The sequence below is a fragment of the Sarcophilus harrisii genome, chromosome 6, assembly GCF_902635505.1.
Source record: "Sarcophilus harrisii chromosome 6, mSarHar1.11, whole genome shotgun sequence".
Classification (NCBI taxonomy): domain Eukaryota; kingdom Metazoa; phylum Chordata; class Mammalia; order Dasyuromorphia; family Dasyuridae; genus Sarcophilus; species Sarcophilus harrisii.
Window position 1 is genome coordinate 232,570,023 of NC_045431.1, and position 22,235 is coordinate 232,592,257.

General features: G+C 39.2%; 1 protein-coding gene across 7 annotated transcripts in view; it reads right to left on the reverse strand.

Moving 5' to 3' along the window:
• The window catches only part of CKAP5 (cytoskeleton associated protein 5), an 84,893-nt gene that overhangs the window by 28,780 nt on the left and 33,878 nt on the right, over window positions 1–22,235 (reverse strand). For all 7 annotated transcript variants that reach the window (XM_031942605.1, XM_031942604.1, XM_031942608.1 and 4 more), the window contains 15 exons: window positions 19,789–19,893; window positions 17,954–18,043; window positions 17,691–17,855; window positions 17,122–17,250; window positions 15,614–15,796; window positions 13,024–13,137; window positions 12,681–12,791; window positions 10,858–10,950; window positions 8,180–8,365; window positions 7,485–7,579; window positions 6,974–7,031; window positions 6,753–6,878; window positions 4,506–4,645; window positions 3,189–3,363; window positions 2,538–2,651 (listed from right to left, as the gene is read on the reverse strand). In XM_031942605.1, the coding sequence (XP_031798465.1) occupies window positions 2,538–2,651; window positions 3,189–3,363; window positions 4,506–4,645; window positions 6,753–6,878; window positions 6,974–7,031; window positions 7,485–7,579; window positions 8,180–8,365; window positions 10,858–10,950; window positions 12,681–12,791; window positions 13,024–13,137; window positions 15,614–15,796; window positions 17,122–17,250; window positions 17,691–17,855; window positions 17,954–18,043; window positions 19,789–19,893 (1,884 nt within the window). The remainder of the gene's footprint in view (window positions 1–2,537; window positions 2,652–3,188; window positions 3,364–4,505; window positions 4,646–6,752; window positions 6,879–6,973; window positions 7,032–7,484; window positions 7,580–8,179; window positions 8,366–10,857; window positions 10,951–12,680; window positions 12,792–13,023; window positions 13,138–15,613; window positions 15,797–17,121; window positions 17,251–17,690; window positions 17,856–17,953; window positions 18,044–19,788; window positions 19,894–22,235) is intronic.

The window sequence follows — 22,235 nt, forward strand, 5'->3', positions numbered from 1 at the left end:
ATTTTTAGCCTGACCTCATTAGGGGATTACATTTTCAGAAAATCTGTTTCTTGATTCTTTAGTGACCAACTGCAAAGAACTTCATGTAGTTCCATATTAGACAGTGAGTACTAAATTACATGGCTACCACTTCTTTTTGACCACCTATCTATGTAACAGCTTTCCCTCTCCACCAAATTTACAGATCCCAAAGAGGAGGTACTACTCCAGGGTAGCACTTGGCTTCTACTATTCAATGGAAGTGGAAAACATTAAGCAGCCCAATCCCACACAGTAAATCTGTAGCAAGTTAGAAGGTCAGTCAGTCAGTCTGCATTTATTAATACTTACTGTGTACCAGGTACCAAAGAAAGCTAACAACAATTTCAGCTTTTGAAAAGATCACATTCTCACAGGGGAGACAGCACATAAATTACTAGGAACACATATGATATACATGAAGCAAAAAGAAGGGAATGGAGAAAGGATTACTTCCCTCTCTGCTTGCCCTTGCACAAAGCCTGCAGAGGAGAGGAGTCAGTTATTAATTTCTGACTCGATTAAGAATCAAGGGTGGGGGAAGATAAGACCCACAAAGGTGGAATTGGGATGAATCTTGAAAGAAGCCAAGAAAGCCAAGAGATAGAGGGAAGAGAAAAAAGAACTGCAGGCCTGGAGACAGTCAGCCAGCACAAAGGCATGAAAATAGGGTTGCAGTATTTTGAGGAACTATAAGCAAGCTGGCAGTGTAGATGGTTCACAGAATACAAATGGAGAGGATCTAAATGCCAAACAAGAGAATTCTGTGTGATCCTAGAGGAAAAGGGGAGGCACTGAAGCTCAGTGGAGCATGATAGGGGCACCTTGGCAGTGGAAGGAAGGACAGACTAAATTAGGGAAGTGTGAGCAAAGGAGGTATCACAATACCACAGACAAGAGATGATAAGAGGCTGTGAGTTGAGAGAAGGGAAAAGTTCTATGAGAGGCTATAGAGGAATCAAAGACAAGATTGGGCAACAAATGAGCTACACTAGGCAAGCATGAAGAAAGGAGCCCCCGATGACACTGAGGTTTTGAGCCTGGGTTATCTGGAGGATGGTGGCCCTTCCAATAGAAATAGACTAACCAAGAGGAAGGCTTTTAGGGAAAGATCACATTGGGCCAAGATATTACAGAACATCTAGTTCAAATTTGCCGAGAGGCAGCTGTTAATGTGGGACTGGAGGTCGGAAGAGACCCCAGACTGGATAGATACATCTGCCAATCATCCCCAGAGAGAAGGGAAAGTTCTGCCTCCCTCAAATTCAATTCACTGCTAAGTCAAGGTATCGCCCTCTTGTAAGCCAGTTCTCTAAGAACAAAGGACAACAAGCATAGAGAGAGCAGCTGAAGTCACAGGGGTGGATAAGATCTCGAGCCCAGGACAATACCTTGGGGGACAACCATGATGAAGGGGTAGCAGGTAATAAAGAAGCAACAAAGGAGACCGAATGTTCACACCTGGAGAGCAGTGCCATAAAACCTCAGAAAGGAGAGAGTATTCAGAAACAGTAAAGAGGGAAGGAGCATCTGGACTGAAAAAAAACCAATGTGTTTGGCAACTAAGAGATGATCTGGTAAATAAAGAGGCCATTTCCAGTTGACGATGAGGTTAGAAGTCAGGCCATATGCTGAAAGTTTAGCAGTGTGTGGAGAGGAAAAAGCAACATCAGATGAAGACAGACTTCTCAAGGAATTTAGCCAAAAAAGGGAGAAGCGATACAGGACAAGAGCCAGTTGGGATGGGAAGGCCAAATAAGGGCTGTCTGAAGATGGGGAGACATGGGTGTGTTTGTAGGCAGTGAGGAAGGACTCCGTACATAGGAAGAGACTGAAGTTAAAAGACAGTATGGAGGATAACTAGAGAATTTATTTTGCAAAATCAGGAGGGATGTGACCAATAGATTATTTTTTCACTTAAGACTCAAGTAAAAGAAGTGAAGGCGAGATAAAAGCCTGAATGAAACAAGAGAAAAGAAGGGAAGAAAGCAAAAGTTCTTGGCAAACAATCTAATTTGTGTGTGTGTGTGTGTGCGCGCGCGCGCGCGCGTGCACACGCGCAAGGGTAGGAGAGGAGAGATGCTATGGGAGACTGAAGAGAAATGTTTGGAACAGATAAGAAAGGAGAGGACAACAAGAAAGGGGTTGGTGATGGCCAAAGAACAGAAGGATGGTAGGAATGGAGATTATAGTGAATTTGAAGAAGAGGGTTAGGGAGTTAAAAGGTACAGAGAAAGACAGAATGACAAAAGATTGTAATAAAATAAAGTTATCTCAGAGTTCACACAAAAGGAAGAGTAACTCTTACTGGTGAGAGCAAAACTAAGGGAACTACAATTTCACTATGGAGCTGAAGGGCTATAGCACAGAGCTTAAATTTTATGGGAATCTCAAAAGTGTCTTAGAGGCAAGAACCTTTTTCTTTAACAGTCAATGTTCATAAATTAGCATAAATTCTGAAAAAGAAAACTACTGGGCTAAAAATATTGGCAGTTATTGCTGGGGAAGCATGAGTTTACCTTACTGTCTCCAAGAACTGTGATGATTGGGATGCCCAAGTTCTTCACATGCTGCTTGACGTTTGGGCCCATCGCTACTGCCAACTGTTGCAGGATGCTCAATGTTTGCTGCACCTGGACAGAAATAACACTCTCACTTACATCAAATCCAAACTCTTGAGTGAACCATGCTCAAAGCCCTTCAACAACTAACGCAGTAACATGTCCTCTTATACGCAGTCATTCAAATGGACCGTTTCCTTTTTGGGCAGTGACTCATCTCAGCTGATTTATAGCTTTATGCTTACTTTAAGAATCAGGGTTAGGGTTAGCATAGACTACTGTGCAGTTTAATGGTCACTGCAAATCCTAATTTACCTCTTAACAGCCAAGTGGGCTCGTCTTTAGGAAAACCCCCAAGTTACAAACCTCAATTTTAAAGTAACAGAAAGAGTCATGTTTCATCATCACTAGATTTCTTTAAATAAACAGGAGTTATCTAAACTGAGTACAATTTTAATTTATACATAGTCTTTCAGAAATGTGTTTAATGCATAAGGTATATTTAAACAGTAGTAAAATATTAAGGATTAAGCGTTTCACTTATACACCATTAATATAAACAAGGCAGCAATGGAAATACAACCCACAATTGAAGAATGCATGACATACCAAGATTTTATTTGAATCATTGAGTCGACCCTTCAAGGCAGCTGGAAGTTCACCAATGTTAGGCTGTATAAACTTTGCTTCATTAATGATACTTGACACTTCATCCAAGCCTTCCTTCCGAATTTTCCAGTTCTTGTCCCCAATCTTAGATATCAGTTCCAAAGTGATTTTATCACTGAGAAAGAGAAGCAAAAATTCACACCTTTAGTAAGATGACCAGAGAAATATCATGATCAAAGTTTAGAAAGAGGTTCCCGGCCCTGTAGCACTTCTCTGTCAGTCTTGGGGACACTGGTTAATCCAAATTATGGTGCAAAAAATTATGTATCTTTGAGTTCTCAGAAATTCAACCAGCTCAGCCCTAGATCACTAGATGCCTTTAGGCTCCTTCTGGTGGAGCCTGGCCTGGAGCCACACCTTCCTGAAGCCAGAAATGGGACCTTTTGATGCAATTCACTATAGGGAATGGATGCCAATCTGATTTGTCACCCATTCCTCCTCTGTGCCTGCAGGGGACTCTTGGGACTGAAGTACAGCTCCCTCAAAAATCTTCTGGTACATCTTGAGTTTCTGGGTTTCTGGAAATGTCTTCTTCTGTTTTCTACTCCTGAATCATTCAATAATGCCCCTCCTTATTTTGGAAGTCTCTGTCCTTCTCTTCCTTGGGATGCCAGATTCCAGCAACTCTAGGTTAGCTCAGGTGATACTAAAGAGCTGATAGCCAGTCATTCATTGCCTCTTTCAGCTGAATAACTGCCAGGGGGCCTCCATGCTTGCAGGCAGTTCCTCCTGTTTCCTTGTTCTTTATAGAGAAGTCTAGGAGCTCCAGGATGACTGTGTCCTCCTTGCCTAACCTTTAGGCTTTAAGTGGCCTAATCGAAACTCTCTGCAATCAGATGCTGTCATTCAGGGCCCTCCATAAACTCCTGGGCCCCTGGAAGCAGCAGGCAAGCTTGGACACAACGATAATACCATTGCTGTGATTCCAGGAGGACAGCGGAGATTAATTGCTTACACACAAAAGGGTGTCAGATAAAGAAATTCACAAAGGAGACAGCTGAGAAGGTCCTGTTCTGCTTAGTTGGGAGGCATTAACGCCATGGCATATACCTGGGTCCCTCATGGAAAGTCCAAGCTGCCTGAGCCTTACCTTTTCCTCTGGGGAAAAGGAAATCAGCTGTTTGGCCATATTTTTTAAAGCATTTGGAGGAAGTAGGAGGCATTGAAGCAGTGGCAGGCAACAATGGAATCTGCCCAGCAGCTAGTCTGGTAGCATTTCTGATCAAATAAGCCTTTATTTCTTATATCAGAACATACCTGATTTCTACCCTTGGCAAGAGATCTACAACATCACTGCCACCTTCATCAGGCTCATCGCCATCTTCTCCTTCATCTGTACCGCCCCCAATGTTTTTAGAAGTTCCTCTTGTTGGGGCAGGAGGGGTTTGTCCCTGCATCTGCAAAATGATTAAATAACAATAGTTATCACCTCTTCTGGCTTCACAGGTATCATGTCACCGGATGCTCCTAACAATCCTGCAGATGGATGAAGTTTCCCTTTGTTTTACAGAAGAGGACACAACAGCAGAGTTAGTAACGTGCCCAGGACTGCACAGCCAGCATGTGTCTAAGGTCAGACCTGAATCCAAGTCTTCCTAACTTGAGATGCAGTGCTCTTTCCCCTGGGTTACTTTGTTCTCTCTCTCCTTCCTAGGATCTCTCTGAGCCCCAATAAACATGGGGAGAGAGGGGGGAGAGAAGAGGAGAAGGAGCAGGCCCTAAACCTGTCCCAGGCTCTCTCCTCCCTTTGTGCTTGATCTCAGATGCTTCTATGGATTGTGTACAGGTGAGTCTCAGATCAGTTTGTCCATCCCTAATCTTTCTCTGGACCACCAGTCTTATATTTCCAATGGCTTACTAGGCCATTAAATTTAGCATGTCCAAAATGGAATTTATCTTTCCCCCAAAAGCTCCCCTCTTCTACACTTTATTTTCTGCAATCTGCCTTTCCCAGATATTCACCAACTCCTCTGTACTCAGTTGGTGACAGGATGTTTCTCTCATTAGCTTGTGGGCCCCTTTCAAGTTCAAGGCAGGTTCTTGCCTCTCTCTGCATCCCCACTGCTTAGCAGTGTGACTGGCATAAACAGAGTGTGTGAGATGGGAAATCAGGAAGCTGAAGTTCCACTTCTTTTAAGCAAATCACTCCTTTATAAAGTAAAGGAGTAAGAAATGATCCCAAATTCTGTAAGACAGCTACTAATGCAGAAGACTTGGCTAGAAATCAGGAAGCTTTGAGTCAAATTCAGCCTTGGCCACGTAGTAGTTGTATGACCCTGAACAAATCATTTAACCTGTTTGCCTCAGTTTGCTCAGCTGTAAAATAAGGATAACGCTACCTACCTCCTGGAGTTGTGAAAGTCAAATGAAATAATAATTATAAAAGTGTTTAAGAGTCTAGTCCACAGCAGATACTATATAAGAATGCTAGCTGGTCTTATAATTATTACCATTTTTATCATTATTAAAAGGCTATAGGGAAGTCAGGATGAATATTGAAAAAAGGACATTAAAAGATCTTTTTATTTAAATGATGAAGTTGGAAGTCAAACTGCAAAACATCAAGAGAGTGAAAGGAAAGGAAGTGGAAGCCCCCGTTGTGGACAGTCTTCTTGGCGACTAGAACCATGAAAAGGGGGGAACTACAGGGCAGCAACTTGCAGAAATAGATGATCAAATTAGGCCTTGTTTGTAGCCTGGAGGGACCAATCAGGAGGCAGGCAAGAACTAAAGACCAGCGAGAGTGAGCATGATTGAAGCGCTCCTGGCAAGATGGAATGAGCCCTTTTGCGGGCAAATGGGTTTATCTTCAAGAAGAGACAGACTAAGTTAAGGCAGAAAACTGCAGAAAGGAAGGCCATCAATACAGGAGTCAAACTTCAATAGACACACAGAAAATTTTAATCTCCCTGAAAAAAGGGAACTGGTAGACTATTTGGGAAAGCATATTGCTATTCCACTGCCATCTGACATGGTTCTTATATTCTGCAGTTGTCTCATTTTTCAATTATTTCTGACTGTATCAGCGATTCCCTGAGGAAGGTCACAGACTAAGCCAGATTTAACCCAACATGGGTAATGTCATTCTTTTTATGAGGTGAAAAAAATTTGCAGCACTGAAGAAGCCAGAGAAAGGAAAGGACTTGGTGCTTCATCAGTGAAAATGATGAAAGAAATAGAAAGACTCTGGCTAATATCAAACAACTTTAATTAAGACACACTACTGTTAAAATTAGTAACCCTAAAACCATTTCAAGTAACATTTCTTTTTTTTTTTTAAATAGCCTTTTATTTTCAAAATACATGCAAAGAGTTTAACATTTACCCTTGCAAAACCCTGTGTTTCAAATTTTTCTCCCTTCCTTCCCTACCCTTCCCTTAGACAGCAACTAATCCAATATATAGGTTCAACACATGCAATTCTTCTATACATCTTTCCCCATTTGAAATAATATTTCTAAGCTCATCAGTTGGAGAAACATACAGCTTATAGAAAATTCTTACCTTTTCAAACTCTGCATCTATCTGAGAGAGGAGGGCCGTTTTCTCATCCTCAAAGAACATTCGCAAAGGAGGGCCCACATACAGATACATTACCCCAAGTAGGGTGATGGCAGACGTCCTCACAGCCTGAAAGGCAAAGCAGAAAAAAACATATATAGTGTAGAAGAGACACCAAGAGCCTCTACTTGGTGGCCTACTGACATTTTCTATTAGTTACTCACTGGATTTGTAGCAGCGAGAGCTGTTTTCACATTGCTGATGAAAGCTTTGACATTCAACCTAGAAAAAAGAATAGTGAACATTCAAAATCACCCATAAGATTTTGGGGGAATAGAAGATCATCATCTATTATACCATGACAGTTATAAAGAGTGGTAACACTCTTTGCAACACAGAGACAAGACACACTCTCATGGGGGGTGGGGGGGGGGGTGGGGGAAAGTGAGAAGAGAGTAAATGTTAGACCTTCTGTGGACATTTAACACCATCCCACTAGAGGAAGAAGACACAGTGAAATAATAAGGTTACTGCAACGTCAGGACATAGTTTGTTCGGGAAGTTCATACTCAAATTCAAGGGCGAGCTGTGAGGATGGGCTTTTTGAATTCAAAGAAGTTAGTTTTGTTATAGTGAGCAGGACTGCTACATATATAAATATTCAATCATAGGTAATAATATTAAGATAGAGATAAAACTTATTATCTTTCAGTTTATTTATCTTCTTAGACTTACCCAGAAAAACCAAATTCCTTTATTGCATTGGATAGCCAATTCAATGTTTCTGACTGATTTTTGGGATTTTTCTGTGAGAAAGCCATTGACATGACCTGAAAGAGAAAAACACTAATCTCTATTTTTCTCTCCACTTTATAGTATACAGACTATATTTCAGTTGATGATAAAAGATAAAAGGAGTTACATACAACAGATTCCTACTCCCATATCTCAAAACATTACTACTAAATCCCCAGTACTCTCTTCTTCCTCACTGGAATCAAAAGGGACCAGAGAGTCAGAGCTTGAGAGAAAATGATAGCAATCATTTAGCTCAACCCCCTCAACTGCCCAGAAAGTGACTGAGCCTCGGGTACCCAGGGAAACAGCTAGCAAGACAGCCAACACTGAAGTTTTGCATTTTTGTATCCAAATCCCAGCTTATTACCCTTGCCTCATGCACAGCCTAGACAGAAGTCCGGAAAGCAGATAAAAAACTCCCATTTGCCCATGTATTCTTGGTGACTGTATCAGTACCTCCCTGAGGAACTTTCTCAGGAAGGTCACAGACTATGCCACGTAACCCCAGATGACCTTTTGAGGTCAATAGAATCTGCAGCACTGATAGTGGGGTTTTGCCAGAGAAGGGCAAGAGCTTGGAGCTGCATCAGTGAAAATGATGAATGAAACAGCAAGAAACTAGTGTCACAGACCTGTTCAGCTGTCCAGGGAAGAAGACATGCTTCCGCAATTGCTGTCAGAGCTTCCTTTGCATTATTGCCACATTTTACATCTCCAATTTTATCCACAAGACCATCCAGGACAACCTGAGCTGAAGTTTTGGAAAAGTTTCCCTTCTGAGCAATCAAAGCAACAATGTGAAGCTTCATTTGCATCACCTGAAGAGAGAGAAACACCACTGAGGCAAACCTGAGTCAAAAGATCTTTGAGCTGGACATGTCAACTTGGAAGGGATGAATCCAAAACCAAATCAGGAGCATTGACTTTTACCAGTGAGAGGGGTCTTAGTGATGGCAACCCTATTGGAGACTAAAGAGAAAAAAGCACCAAAGCACCTCAGAATATCAACTTGTAATATTACAATCCACATAGTCTCTAAATTAAAATTTGCCTTCTTTGACTACTTTATTTAGACTTGGCAGTACAGGCACTCCCTAAACACTGAATGGCTGTGCTATTTGGCCCCACTCCTCCCTCCTACCAGGATCATCCCTTGATTATAATGAAAGCTACTGGGAAAAAGTAAGGACTTTTTGATACCGATTTCAGATTTTCCGAGAAGATGGGGACATAAAGATAAATGTTAAATAGTCCCTGAATTTAAAAACCAAGGAGTTTATATGGATTGGAGGGATTTAGGGTGGGGAAAGCAGCAGCGTACACAATACACACATGGACAAGTAAATATAAATTAAATGCAGGGACTAAAGAAAGCACTAGGTTGTAAATAGGGGGGAATCAGAAAAGCCTTCTTATAGGAGGAAGACCTTGAAGGGAAGAAAAGCCAAGAAACCAAAAAGAAGACAATTTGTTAAGCTGACCTGGAGACAAACTAGATGATATTCCCCTCATCAGAAAATCTTTCCTCATACTAGCTACATTTTAAAAGTTTATTTATACTACTGGTCACTGATCATTAGAGTCTCACTTAAGTTAATAAGCATAAAAATGCAGCTCCCTCTGAGAAGGCTAATGAACTCCTAGTGAATGAGTTCCCATTTGAATCACTCTGATTGTCTTCCTCACTCTAAATACTGACAGAAGTGAAGGAATAAGAATTTGGGCAGGGCAGAGAAGGTCACCTTTTCAGAGGACAGAGCAAAGAGCAGGATTGGGAGGTGCAGGGGTCCAGGAGGCTGAGCAGGAGGAATAGGGTCGGTGTCAAAGGAAGACAGGAGTCATGGGGTAGTTTGAGTAAGGAACTGAGGGAAGTGATGCTCCCACTTCTCTCAGACTCCTTCAGGCTTTATTTTTATACTATATCATGATCATATACTTCAGACATGTGTCTGATTTATTGACCTTTATATGTTACTACATTTGACATTTAATATTTGAGTAACATTTTTATGGTTAAGTGTTAATTATTGATTACATTACGCGAAGCCAATAATGAAAGGTAAATGTTACGCAAAGTTAAATTTCAGCGAATTTTGTTAGTTTACTTATGTCTTCTTTGTCAATTCTATGGATTGTTTGATTCCTCTGACTTGAAACCATATACATAATAGGCATTTAAGGCAATTCCTAGTTTTACTTTAACCATCTTTTGGTTCCTAGATATACTGATCTTTTCTGAGTCTAAGTTGGTAAACACCATTATTTCTTGGACCTTTGGATTCTCTCCGATAGTGACAATGCTTTCCGTGGTATTCTCTCCTTTATCATTTGTCTCAGTGAGAGATTAATTTTATTAGGACAGAATATGAATGTGGAATCATTTCTAGTTAACTTGCCCAAATTCCCCTTGTCACCAGATTTTTTAAGATAATGTTTTAGTGCTGTATTCAAGCCAATTATAAATAATATAGGAAATAGCAGTCCACTAATGAGAATCATAGAAGGAAATGTTTCTGCATGAGTGCTGTATACATTTGATCTCAGTGTCGCGCTTTGCCAATCAGCTTAGAGACTGCGGCTCCCAACAGGGAGGGAACTGCACAGGGGAGTTGGAGGAAGCATGATGGCACTTAGAATCCGGAGGCCTGAGAAAGGGGCAGAAGGAGGAGGAGAAAAGTACAAGAACGTGTGGGTTTGTAGGGAAGATGGCTGGATAACAAGGCTTCCTGCACCCAAGATGTAGAGAGGAGTCAACCTTAACACTGCTAGTACTGCATTTTTGCTACATCATGGGTTAAATGATTTTTTATTATGGCATCTGCTTGGCAATCATAACATTTTCTATGGGAAAATGTGTTTCAAATTCCCTAATAAGAGACTTATAAACATTTTTAATACAAATTGGACGCTACTCAAATTTCTCTCATTGGTTTACTTTAACAAAGTAAGAAACTTATTTCCTGATTCTCGTGTAATTAATTATAAATGAAAATTATAGACTTCTCCAAGTTATATAACTCTCCAAGTCACTATTTTCTAAAAGGAAAAATTTATATTTGCCCAACGTCAACAGATCAAACTCTACCAAAATCTATGTCCTGAGTGGGAACCAACAAAACACCCATCCCTACTCTACATTTTAAAGTGAAGATGCTGAGTGATAGAAAGATAGAAAGTAGAGCCTGAGATGAATGCATGACAAGGGAAAAACTGGAAGGAAGAAGTGCCTCTTTCCTTTACTTCAGCAACAGGCAAGGAAATCAATGAAAACATACTGTTCTCCATTTAAAAAAAGGAAAATTCAAGATACCTGAAAGTTGGTTTCTTTCCATCCTGGCTTCTTAGCCAGCATCCTCACCAATGCCTGACATGGCATTTCAGTTCGGTCCATTAGCTCAACAGCCTTAAAAGTTAAAAACAAAACCAAGGTTCAGAAGTGTGCAATTAGTCATGAGAAGTTATATTTTTCAGCTTTAAAATGCTTTCTACAAGGCACAGTCCCAGGCAATCTTGTGATGCTTATACAAACCTTATGAAATAGGAAAGGCAGACGTTCTATTTTGCAGATAAGCAAACTGAGGCCCAGAAAATGAGTCATTTTCCTAAGACTCCTAAACTCGTTTCTTTCCACCTCATATTTTAAATTAAGATTTGGTAGCTACCAAACATTATAAATAATAAAACTAGCTAAACTATGTCCCTTCTTTAACACGAGAAAACCAATTCTTTTAGAATCTCTTCAAAAATTTTCTGTTCTTAGAAGTGAGTGCAAGGGATAATGTTGTAAAAAATTACCCTGGCATGGGTTCTGGCAATAAAAAGTTATTTAAAAAAAAAAAAAAAAAAAGAAAGAAAAGAATTGAACACAACTAAAATGAATGAACAATAAATCCTGTACATAGCCTGAAAAAAAAAATTTTCTGTTCTTTCAATAAATCAGAATGACACAAAAAAGGCAAATAGGAACAAGGAGGGAATGTTTGCTTAAATAGTTCTCAAAAGATTTAAGAATCAACAATCCTAGGAAAGCGTGCCCAAACCTGTAATTACAAACGAAATATTAATCAAAACAACTCTGAGGTCCTCCTTTACCCCCAGCAAATCAGCCAACACGAGCACAGTAGATGCTGGCAGGGCACAAGAAGTCAGGCATCCTAGCTGTTGGTGGAGCAGTGAACTGACCTAACCATTCTGAAAAGCCACTTACCATTAAAAAGTGGCAGAAATGTCCACAGCCTGTGACCCAGAAATTACCTTGCAAATATATAAAATCATAAATATAGGTCAAAAACAGAAAAAAAAAAAAAAAAAAAAAAAAAAGTCCCACATATGCCATAAGGTTCATAACACCTTGCACGGTAGCAAAGAACCAGAGAATGGCTACACAAACTGTGGTACGTGAATATGGAACAATGTCATCGTGTCATTAAGAAACAATGAAAATGAATTCAGAAAAGCAGGAAAATTTTTTATGTACTACTGTAGAGTGAAGCAAGCAGAACAAGGAAAATAAAATACACAATGATTACAACAATGTAAATGAAAAAGAACCACAAATAAACTTAAGTCCCCAAGCCCCCATTTCTAGCTATAGAATTAGAATGACCAAGTGGGGCCCTCAGAAGAATCAGTTACTTCTTCACTGCAAATATGCTAGAGGAGCACAAGATTATGCTCATAGTCACAAACAGCCAATATATGATGGTCATTTTTGCTGAATTACTTTTTTTGTCCCTTTTGAAAAAAAAGTTAGGAGGGATGATTCTATGGGTGACAGAAGGAAGGACAGAATAGGAAATGAATGGACTCAATAAAAATTGTATAAAGAAGATGAAGTTTGTTCCACTTCACTTGAATGAAGAAACATCTTCAGATGAAAGAAAGCTCTTGGAGGGGAAGGGTCTGGAGGAATGTCATGCTCTAATCAATACAAACAATTTAAGGCAGAAGTTGATTTTTACAAAAAGGCACTACCCACAAGGCCAGGAGGCCAAAGTGCACTGGATACCTCTAACCCTCAGAAGCAGAAGGTGGCAGTAGTGAGTCGCTGACTGGCGGTAAAGCCCGGCCTGGCAGGTCCGTCCTGCCTCTCCAGCAAGACTACTTCTTTCACAATTACTTCTTGCTACTCACCTTCTGGAATTCCTCCATGCAGGCCAGCCGTTCCTTCCAGTTACTGCTGTCAAGGAGCTGAAGGCAGGTAGATGGAAGGACCACCGAAGCTTTCTCCTCACATACTTCTACCTGAAAGACCAAACCCAACAGGATTACAAGGTACTGAAGGCAGCCAGAGGCAAGGCCATTAAATAAGAGAGTGGTCACACAGGCTCTAGTGGACTGGAATGCTGTTGGATTGCCATTACTGATCCATTCCCAATAAACCAAAAGACACAGGCTTCCTGAACCAAAAGAAGGACTCCAGGCTCCATTTTGAAGTCTCAATTCTCTAAGCCCTTCTCTGAGGGGCACTACCTACCGAAAGTTCAGGTTCCACTATCTCTTTGACATCTGGGCCTTTCTTGTTCTTAGATCCAGAACCCCCAGAAGCTCCAGATACAGCTGGTTTTCCCTTCTTAGGTGGCCCACTAGCCTGAGAAGGAAAAAAAAAAAAAACAAGGAAAAACTTTCAGAAAGTTTGAAAATTTAGTTGAAATTTAGACCCACAATTCAATAATCACTCACTGGTCACATTTTCCTACTTTAGATAAATGTATTCACCAAGTAAGTCCACTCCATGTTAATGAATCTCCAAACTCAAATATTACCATTAAGTCAAAATACTAAAAACTCAGAAAAGTTAGAATTCCCCATCTGCCTACAGTCCACTTGTGAAAAATAGACATTTAATTCAAACCAACACTAATTAGTTACAAGCTACGGGTAGGATACTAAATTTAGGTCTTTGCTTACAAAGAAAAATCTGATACCAGAGGTGGAAAAAACAAGTATACAAACATAGAATAGCAACATGAATAACATGAAATAGCTATATAAAGAATAGCAACATGAAATAATTATATAAAGGAGAAGCCCTCCTAAAATGCTAGGAAAAAATCTGAGGAGAACAGTTTCATCTAGAATGGGAGGAAGGTATCAAAGAAAACTTCCTAGAAGACCTGGGCTTTGGAAAAAGACAAAGACATGGATATTGGGGGTAAGAGAGTAGGATGAGACTGGGGAATGGATAGTGAAGCATCTTTAATAGTAAACACAATACTTTGGTAAATGATCAGATATCACTTAAAATTTTTGAGAAAGGACGTGGTTATGGACATCTATTAGGAAGATGGACTGGAGAAGGAACAGGCTTATATGAATTCCTGTAAAATAGGACTACAATAGCTTAGACAAGAAGAGAAAATTCAGGATTTGATTTCTCACTGGAGATATGGAGTCAAGGAAAAGAGAATAATCAAAATTGACTCAAGATATGACTGACATCTATAGGAAGGTAAAACATCTACAAGTGGGTCTTATTTTGGGAAGACCCATTTCAAGATTGATTAAAATGGTGATATGCTTTGATGAGTCAAATTCACTCTGGAAAGGAGCTTGCCGAAGGTAGGACCAATACTGCTTAGGTCTGAAGGGTGCCAGATACTGCTCATACTTCAGTGGGATAGGTTCCCCAATGTGAATGTGACCACAGACAAATATGTCTTGGTGTCAAGGACACTTCTGACACTGACTGCAACATGAGTGACTCTGGGAAGCCATCTAATATTTGTACACCCAGAGAATACTAAGACAATATGTTCAATGGTCTATATAAGTTTCCATCCCTCAGTCATTTCTGCTCCTACAAAAATCTACTTTCTCCAAACCTTCTATCCATCCAAGTTTCAGTGACTATGTTCTACCCAAGGCAACCTGGATCCCATCCCTTCTACCTTTGTATTTTCTCAGGGCATTATCTCTGCTTTGGTTCCACTTTTCTCTGTTTCCAATCCGGACACTCCAGGTTGCCATTCTAAGTGTCTGCTATCCTCACCTTTTAGATTTCTTAGCCTCCTGTCCTCAGCCTCATAATACCCCAACTCTGGGGGAGCTATTCACAGGTTGCTGAACAGAGCTTAGAAGCTTTTGTATCAGTCTAACAATCATGCTAAATGGACATGTGAATTCATGGCAGCCTAATCTCAATTGGGCCCCAAGATAGTTCTTATGTTCATAACTCCCTCACTCTTCAGAGAAATCATTCCAAACCTTCTCCTCCCTCCTCAAGCCTCCCAATTATGCCTTTCCCCCCTCATTCAACTTTTTGCCATGTCTTCTAATCTCCTCTTTATTCAGCTAAGACCACTATCTGTCAATGGAGTTTAAATCCCACTTTTGAACAGCTCTAATTGTTAGTGAGTTTTCCCCTAATTTTGCCTTCCTGTAACTTCCCACTATCGATCCTAGTTTTCGCTTGGGGTCCAACAGAATGGATCTAACTCCGATTCCAAATGACAGTCCCCAAATCTTAAAGAGAGTCTTCTTAGCTCCCTTACTTCCAATCCCTCGCCCTCAGAGTCTTCTCTTTTTCAAGTTAACTATCCCTAGTTTTCTAAAAGCCTTTCTAAGGACTTTCACTCTCCCAGCTATGGTCCTATGAAACCTCTTCAGCCTTTCAATATCCTTCTCCATTCAAGATGCCCAGAACGAACATGACCCTCCAGATGTGGCCTACTTTTGAATCATAAGAGAGGGAACACCCAAGTAAGACAGCTTGAAGCAGCTATTAGTATTATTAAGTATTAGGAGCTACTGTTGGCCAACTCTCTTATGATTTTTGCCATGTTTGTCGATGGTGAACATCATCTTTAGAGACGATGCAGGAACTGCATCCCCAAGGGATGGGGCCTAGACCTGTGATGCCATTTGTCTAAGGTTCTCAGATGAGGGACTCTACCAATGCAAGGCAGTGCCTTCACTGTGACTTCTAATGGCTTATCCAGGGGCACTGAGCCAGGATGGATCAGAGGTCTTCCTGGCATTTAGGAGGGTATGCTATCTCCCAGAGCACCCCATCACTCAAATGGTTCCCCAAGAGAAGACCAGCAGGAAGCTGCCTGTTTACTTACCTTAGTGGCAGGGGCCTTTTTCAGGGGCCCCGATTTGGGTGCTGCAGCTTCTTTCACATCCTTATCTCCCGCAGCTCCTGATGCAGCAGTCTTCCCGGGAAGTGCTTTGGACTCTCGTTTATCAGCTGTGGCTCCTGCTTTTTTGCCATACACCAGCTCCACCTTCTCTGAACATTCTTTTATCTGAGTAGTGATATTGACCCCAAAGTCATTAGACTCAATTTTAGGAGATAAGCCATAGAACTTTATTTGATAAGTCAGCTCTGAACACTGATTATTTAAGGATTCCAACAGAAGACTTCCCTTTCAAACTGAAACTTACAAAAGTAACAACAAATACATATCAACAAGTATGTGTACTGAATTTGTCTATAAATCTCATCTTAATGTACTTGCAAGCTCCAGTACTAAAGGAAGACAAATCTATTAAGAGATTTCTCAGTCAAGTTCTAGAAGTTGTTAAAAAAAAAAAAATAAACAAGTTTCAGTCATATGCTACTTTATGGTCCACTGATGATCCAGGCCACACAATGCTCTTCCTAAGAGCCATATTTAGAAGGGTGAGCTGAATGGAAAAGTAAATGCCCTCCATCCTCTTTTCCCCTTCTAGAAACACTTAGGTTCTTAGAATCAAGTCATTACATATTTATTAAGTGCTAAGTACTTGGAATTAAAAAAAAAAAAAAAAAAAAAAAAAAAAGGAAAAAATCTACTGGCCCCAAGGACCTCACATTCTAACAGGGAAGACAATATATAAAAGGATGCTGAAAAAGAGGGTAGTAAAGTATCCAGAGGGACATGGCACTAAACTTCAGAAAAATGAGAGATTTTGGGAGGAGCTTACAGGTGGGAAAAAGGGGCTGATAAGGAGTATGGAGAGAAAGCAGCTGAAGCAGAAGTAGGGGAAGACTAACTCAAATGATGCTTTCAGTGTGCCCCAAGTGTTAATGCATAACCACCAATTCCATGAATTACTTTGTAATCACCATACATATTGTTTCTCACAGTAAAAATAAATTTCCTTGAGACAGGGATAATTTTTATTTTGGTTTTTGTATCTTCAGAGTCATGATATAGAAGGCACATAAGCATGCTGAAAAATAACTAGCATTCAGACAAGTATAGCACTTTACGAATATCTCATACTGTCCTCACAACTGCCCCTGGTAGGTAGGTGCTATTATAAACCATTCTGCAGACAAGGAAATGAAGGTGTACAGCAATCAAGTGACTTGGCCAAGGTCACCCAGCTCATACATGTCTGAGATCTGCACTCAGCTTTTCCCAACTCCCACTCCAGTGCTCTGGCCACCCCCATCATCTAGCCCCTCTCCAGGTAGGAATGTGACTAAGACCTGAAGTTTGAATCCCAATGTGGATTTCCTTGGAGCAGGTTCCCCCCACCTTGCTCTCCTCCTTCAAACACAGATTTTCCAATTCAGAGAAAGAAGGCAAGAATTTCAAAAGGGTTTTGCTTCCTTGTCACCCAATCCATGTTATTGACTCACCCTGTCCAGCTTGAGCTTGTCCACATCCGCTAGAAAAGGGTTTACTGCTTTCTCTCCAACCACTTTCAAAGCCGTGCCCAAAGCTTCAAAGGCAGCATCTCTAACCTCAGGGGCAGAATCATTTATGTGCTACAGCCCAAAAAGGAAAGAAATAAAGTTTTTTAAAAAAAGTATCACTGATCTCAATCCAGATTAATGGGGGCAAGTCAACACATATGAAGTTAACATGGGAGCCTGTTCCACTGATAAACAGCACACTTTTCAAAAAAGTATAATGAATCTCGAGTATTTCATGATTCCAATTCCATCATCTATCACTATTCAAATGAGCTTAAAAATTTTAACAATTTTGATGATCTCTTCTCCTGTCCAAGTCAAACAGCAGGGACATGGAGTAGGAGAGAGAAATTAAACCATCAGAACCTTCATTGATCACAATCATCTCATGTCTTTTCCTACAAAGTAATCACACCAAAGAGATAGTTGAGGGACATCACTGAATAATGAGAGGCTATAAATATTGCTAACACAAACACCCCCCACCCCCAAGTCCCAGCCTAAGCCCATACCTTTAGGAGAGCAGCACAAAAGGGCTTGAGCAGACTCTTAGGCAGTGTGGAAGAAGTACAGTGACGAAAACTTCTTGCAATAAAAAGGGATGTTTGCTGTTTGATGGTTGGATTTTTGTTGTCCATCACGGCTAAAATATCCTCACTGATGCTCTGCAGAGTGGTCTTCAAAAGAAGTTAGAAAAGAACAAGCTAGTGTCAGACAATGGACACTAATCAATTCTGAATCACATCAACCACAATATTGAATGTGACTAACTCACAGTTAAAAAGATTGCATCAATGGCTTCCTGGAGAGCCTGCACTACTTGAGGCTTCTTCTCTTTAAACTTCTCCAGGATGGTCGGTACTACCTGTGAAAAGGGGCAGCTCAAGTTGAATGAAACTATTTCACAATTCCTGAAGGAAAAAGAATTATGATGTACAAGCTAATTTAAAATGATCCATCCTGTCGCACTAAGAGGAGAGAAATGAAAAAACAAAAAACAACCCAGCTGAGGAAAGGCATATATATATATATATATTAATTAAAGAGAGATCATGACTAGATCAGCTTATTCAAACTCAACAATTAAAAATCTATCAAGGCTACTATTCCTTTTCCCATGTTTCTAATACCTAGAACACTAGATGGAACACCTTTTCAAAGGGCAAAAGTTCCATTCAAAATTGATACATAAAGGAAATTCATTTTATATGAATGCTTCATGAAATAAGGAGATAAAAGTACCAATTGGCAACAACCATTAAAATGAAGATCATAGGATTCATTTTTTTTTTATAAAAAAACTACAAACTTGGAATCCAAACCAAAATTGTTACAACTGCCTAGACCAATTTACAAAATATTTGTATGCCGAGACAGGTCACTGTTATCTCTTTATATCCTTTTAGAAAAAAAAAAAAAAACAAAACTAAAAACACCTGCCCATAATTCTTTAGTTTTATTAAAACAAGTTTGTATTTTGTGACAGTTGTTATAAAGTTATCATCAGATTTCAGACTAAAAAGAAATGTAACACCCTCAGCTTAATTATAAAATCTCTGGGGGGAAAAATTGCTCCTGATAGAAAGTTACACAAAAATTTTTATAATTCTCTAAACTAATGTAAACTGAGAAAAATTGGGTCCTGATACTTATACTTAATCCATGATGTTGTCAATCAAGTTGGTGTTATACAAGAAGAATCTCTGAAATTATTTTTAATGTAGTAAGTAAAGTCTAAATATTGTAAGCATGATGCTAAATATTGTAACCACATGCAATGAAATATATCCATAATAAGGATTCAGTTCAGTATTTATTATGTTAACCTAGGTATTAAAACGATCAATTTGACTAAGAATCTGAATCCATTCAAAACTAAGGCTTCCAATAACAGAATGCCATTTTCAAATCTCACATGAACCCCATAGTTAAATAAGAGACATAACTGCCCAGAATTGTCTCAGTTAACTAAAAATTACTTATGTCTATAAATTATTAAACTTTACTGAACTCAAATGGTTTAGTTAACAGAGATTTCATATCCTAATAATTCATTTCCAACTGTGCAGACTTAACATGAAAGGCATCAATTAGCTTAAATCTCTAAATTTTTAAATAACAAAATAGAACTGAACTATTTTGATTTAGTATTTAATTCAATATCAACATTGCCAATTTACTTGTCATAATTAACTTAAAAATTTTTTTTTTTCCTTTTGTGAGGCAACTGGGATTAAGTGACTTGCTCAAGTGTTACATAGCTACGAAGTATTAAAGGCCTGAGGTTGGATTTTAACTCAGATCCTCCTGACTCTAGGACTGGTGCTCAATGAATTGTGCCATCTACCTACCCCTAAAATTGGCTTTTCATTAGAATGCTCTGTATACATCAACATGATAGTTGAGGAGAATACAATAAATATGAAAGAATGTTTAGAAGTAATTCTTTTATTAATAAAGTAATCTGTCTTTTGAAACATAGGATGTGGTATTTGTCAGTTGTAAGGTTTTTTTTGTTTGTTTGTTTGTTTTTAAGTACAGAAAACAAAATAAACAATCATTTCCCCTGCTGGTTCCCAGATGCCCCACATCCAATGGGCTACTACTTACATGGCCTGCATATTGACCAAACTTCTTCCTGAGCCCAACAGCAAGCCCAGTAAGACATTTTGCTGCCAAAGCCACCAACATAACATTAGTATCCTTTCCAACAACCTGAAAACAAAACACAACAGTATTAGTCTAGCATAAAAAAATTTTGAAAAAAGTCATTGTATGGAGTCATTACATATCTTCCCTGGCATATTTACTCTTTGGTAGATAAAGGAGTTTTGAGGATCCTCCCACAATTTATGTCAAATATATATATTTTTTTCTGTCCTTTCCCTAAAGACCAAAAGACACATAAAAGCTTAACTTTATATATTGGCAACTTCCTCCCTTTTGGAGATGGTAGAGAGGCTAGAAAGGAGGCAGCCAGTGCTACCCTGTGGGTGACAAATATGAAAACTTCCCTTAAAACATGACATGCAAAATAACACGATTTTAAAGGGAGATAGTAATTTTGGAGGAAACTCCTTAAAGAATCCCTTATTGACAATATTTTGGTTTTAACTCATGAGACCTGAAGACAGCCAATGTTAGGTCCTTTCTGATGTCTCTTGGGGGAATCTAGATGTTTCCAATACTACTGTAGCATGTCCTTGAAAGAGCAGGGGGGTTTGGGAGCCTCAGGTTGAAAAGCCTCTTTTGTGAGTCCCCTTGAGTCAATTTCTCCATTATATAAACTCATTTGTGTCAAGTAGCTGTTAAAGCATAATTGGATTTAATATAATGGTAATGAAATTCTACAAGTCACATAAGGATGGAAAAAATACTAGTGGGAAAATGAAAAATAAAGAAATATATCATAATGAATATTGAAATTTTTTTTAGGAAAAGGAACAATAACAAAGACCAGATTTGAACTCAGGTCCTCCTGATTTCAGAGCTGGTGCTCTATTCACTGTGCTACCTAGCTGCCCCCTGAATATTATTTTTAAGGAATATTCTATTTTTTATTATGAATTTAAGACTTATCAACAAACACAAATGTTGCTCTTTTAAAAAGTACAGAAAGAGGACTGTATGTGAAACCATTAATCCATACTCTATAAAGCTTGCTTTTAATGGGAGAAGATCCATTTTAAAATGGTAGTCCAACACTGCCTTACTGTTCCTTTTAAAATTCCATTCTATTCTCTTTCTGTTTATTTTTTTGGGGAAAACAAAAGGAAATACCAGCAAAATTTGACAAGTAAAGGAGATTTTTGGCAATGAAAAAAGTAAATTTCAATTAAAGAGAGCAAAATCAAAAGAAAAAAATAAGGTAACCCAGGTAATACGGTACTTGTAGTATAAACTAGAAATCTGGCAGGACAAAAATATCATTTGAAAAGTATTCCCTAAAAGACTAAAAAAAACAAAACAAAATAACAAAACAAAGTTCACATGAGAAAACAGTTTTCACGTGAGAAAAACAGTGACAGGGATTCATGTTCTTAGTACCAAGGGTGTCTTTAGGCATAAAAAATGAGGAAATAGGAGGATGGAAAAAACTTTTCTTTCAGGTTTTCTTCTTCTTTCACTTTATTCCTTGTCTTTTTGATGTTTCTTTTTCACCATCTTTCCTTTTCATTGAACATAAGAGAATTGAGGGAATCAAGGGGCTGTAATACAGTAATGGAATCATATATTTAAAAACAAATTGTAATCAAATATTACAACCTCTAGTCTTAAAGAGGAGATGAAATAAATATTTTACTTTTCCTCCCTCTGAAAAGACAAAATAGAAAACACCTGAAAGAACTGATTTTTCTTCCCTTGTAAGACGCAGGAGGAGTGAAACAATCAAATCATTAGAACTGGAAAGGTTCCACAAAGTACCTAGTGCTTTCTGTTCAGCAAACAGAAGGAGAGTTTAAGTGAAAAGTCCAGCTGAACATGGCTAATTAGCACCAGAGCCAAGTCTAGATCCCTGGCCTCCAGGTTCCCAGCCTGGTACACTTCTTCCTATAGTAGCAATATGGCCTATAAAAGAAATGGTCTTTCCTGTGTTCTCTCTTAACACATTCTACTGCCTATGGAGAACTATAAGATTTTTGCTGTGAAGCTAAATTCAGATTCACAAGCCCAAAGTCTGGTATGCTCTCATATCAGAAGTCTGCAGCAAGCAGGACTTTTTAATGTTTTTCATGATTTACTTCACTTTACAGACATGGGACTCAGAATGACAGCGTCTCTGTTAATATGCATAGCAAGGCCCTTGCCAAGCTTAATGCTGGAAGGAACCCTACAAGATATCAGGTCCAACTTCTTGTCTTACTTGAAGCCCCTAATGAGGAAGAACCCCCTAAATCTAGAGGCAATCGGGATAAAGTGACTTGCCTAGGGTTACAGATAGGAAGTGTTAAAGTGTCTGAGACCAGATATGAACTCAGGTCCTTTTGACTTCAGGACTGGTGCTCTATCCACTGCGCCACCTAGCTGCCCCCAAAGTCCGTACTCTTATCCCTATA